Source organism: Phocoena phocoena, chromosome 10 (genome assembly GCF_963924675.1).
Source record: "Phocoena phocoena chromosome 10, mPhoPho1.1, whole genome shotgun sequence".
Lineage (NCBI taxonomy): Eukaryota > Metazoa > Chordata > Mammalia > Artiodactyla > Phocoenidae > Phocoena > Phocoena phocoena.
In genome coordinates, this window is record NC_089228.1 from 65245000 (window position 1) to 65246862 (window position 1863).

General features: G+C 57.5%; 1 protein-coding gene across 2 annotated transcripts; it reads right to left on the reverse strand.

Moving 5' to 3' along the window:
• Positions 1 to 658: 658 nt before the first annotated feature.
• Positions 659 to 1607, reverse strand: SMIM29 (small integral membrane protein 29). Of its 2 annotated transcripts, none has more exons than XM_065886329.1 (4): positions 1557 to 1607; positions 1277 to 1302; positions 901 to 1006; positions 659 to 724 (listed from the first exon to the last, which is right to left on the reverse strand). In XM_065886329.1, exons 1-4 carry the CDS (start codon positions 1605 to 1607, stop codon positions 659 to 661), a joined length of 249 nt encoding a protein of 82 aa, XP_065742401.1. The 2 variants fall into 2 exon arrangements, with proteins under 2 accessions (XP_065742401.1, XP_065742400.1); XM_065886328.1 differs by having other exon boundaries at positions 1497 to 1607.
• Between the last annotated feature and the right edge of the window lie 256 nt (positions 1608 to 1863).

Genomic DNA, 1863 nt, shown 5'->3' on the forward strand with positions numbered 1-1863 from the left:
GCCACCTTCTCCCCCTGTTCTGTCAGGGAGGAGGTAGCCATTATTTGTCCCAGCCTGGGGCCCCCCCTCTGGTTTCCTATTTGCAGTTACTTGAATAAAAAAATATCCTTTTCTGGACTGAGTCTTTCTGTGATGGGTGCCTGGAATAGGGAAGGGTGGAAACCCAAGGCTCTAGTGGGTGGGGGAGGAAGAAGAAAAAGCATTGGTGTCAGCTCCAGGGAAGGTAACTTAAGCCCCTCTTGAAGAAGTCAACTACACCCCTAGCCACAAAACGTTTTATTTACAAAATATGTATACCGAATATTATACATTAGGCCCTGTCACCATGGGAACAGCTCCAAAGCCAAGTCAGGGAGGGCTAGAGAAAGGTGGTGCCTGTGGAAGGGCAAAGCTCCACCCTGTCTCCCAGCCACCCTTCCACCCCAGAAGGAAAAATTCCCATTAGCTCCTGGGAGTGGCTGGTAGGCTCAGCCCTCAAAGGACTGGAGGCCTAGCAGGGAGTGAGGTGACAGTGGGGGCTGACTGCTATGCAGGAGACAGATGGGAGGAGGAATGGAGACCCAGTATCCGGGAGGGGGAGCTGGGGGAAGCGGCAGGCTGCAGGGCCCTGGACGGTCCAGGACCCCATGGTTCTGAAGAGCAGGGCAGGGGGCTCAAGTCACGTCTTGACATCCAGCAAGGGCATCCGCTTGTGCTGGTAGCCACTCTGCCAGCCATGGACCACCTGTAGGGGAGGAGACCCGCACCACAGGGCACAGTCCACAGCACAACTTGGGAGGAGGCACCCCACTAGCCATGGCCCACGTGGGGAAGGCTGAGAGCAGAACCAGGCTCTGTCTTCAGGGGTATCAATAGGGCAGACCCACCTCTGCTGATTCTCGCCGTCCCCAGAGTGCTCACCTTGGGGTCTCCCACGTCAGAGAGTAGCTCCTGCTCAGCCTCGTGCAGCTCCTCAGCGGGGTCGTAGCTGTACACAGGGAGCAGGTGATGGCGAAGCCGGTCCACCCTGGGGAGCATGGGAGGGGGCTCAGCCCAGGGGACCCACTCCCCTTCTTCAGACACCTGACTGCCCTGTCTCTACTCCCCCTGGCAGGGGCACACTAGAGCTCTAACAAGACATGTCTGGGCAGGAAAACCTAACGGGAGTGTAGGGAATTTCAGGTTTGTGTCTGAATGGCTGAGGAGCGTCTTACACGTATGCAGGGGTCTCAGATCCTATGGGAAGAACTTTAAGCACAATTCGGGGGAGGTGGTGCGGGGGGGCAGGGACACTCACCGCTTTTTCTTCTGGACATACATTACCTGTAACAGAGACACAGCACTGTGGAGGCCGCTGAGCCCAGGATGGCCCACAAGTGACAGGGGTTTACCTCCACACCCTCCTCTCCCGTAACAGCAGGACAGCTGAGATGCTGTGTGCAGGCTGGACCAGGCCCACCCAGCCCTGCCTTCGCAAAGGTGTGGGTATGTATGTATGTATGTGGGGGGTTCCTTACCACGGCCACCACCACCCCGACCAGGGTGATGAGGAAGAACGGCCCCAACACATAGCCCACCATGGAGTCGCTGCTGGCCTGTGGGGCATTGGGCACTGTGGTGTTACTCATGACATCGGCAGCCAGAGGGCTGGGTAGTCAGCATGGGCAGTAGTACTGCCTCGGGAGGGCGCCTCCACTGGGCTCCCTGGGGAGGAGGAAGGAGGTTGTCAATTCCACCCAGGCTCCGGATTCCTCCCCAAGAGCTAGTAATATATGAAAACTTAGGTCAGGCACTGGGAAGAGGGATCTTCCAGGTCAATGTGCTGGGTTTAACCCTCCAGGGACTCTCAGCAAGTCCTGGGTGTAAACGGCACCAAAGGGAGGC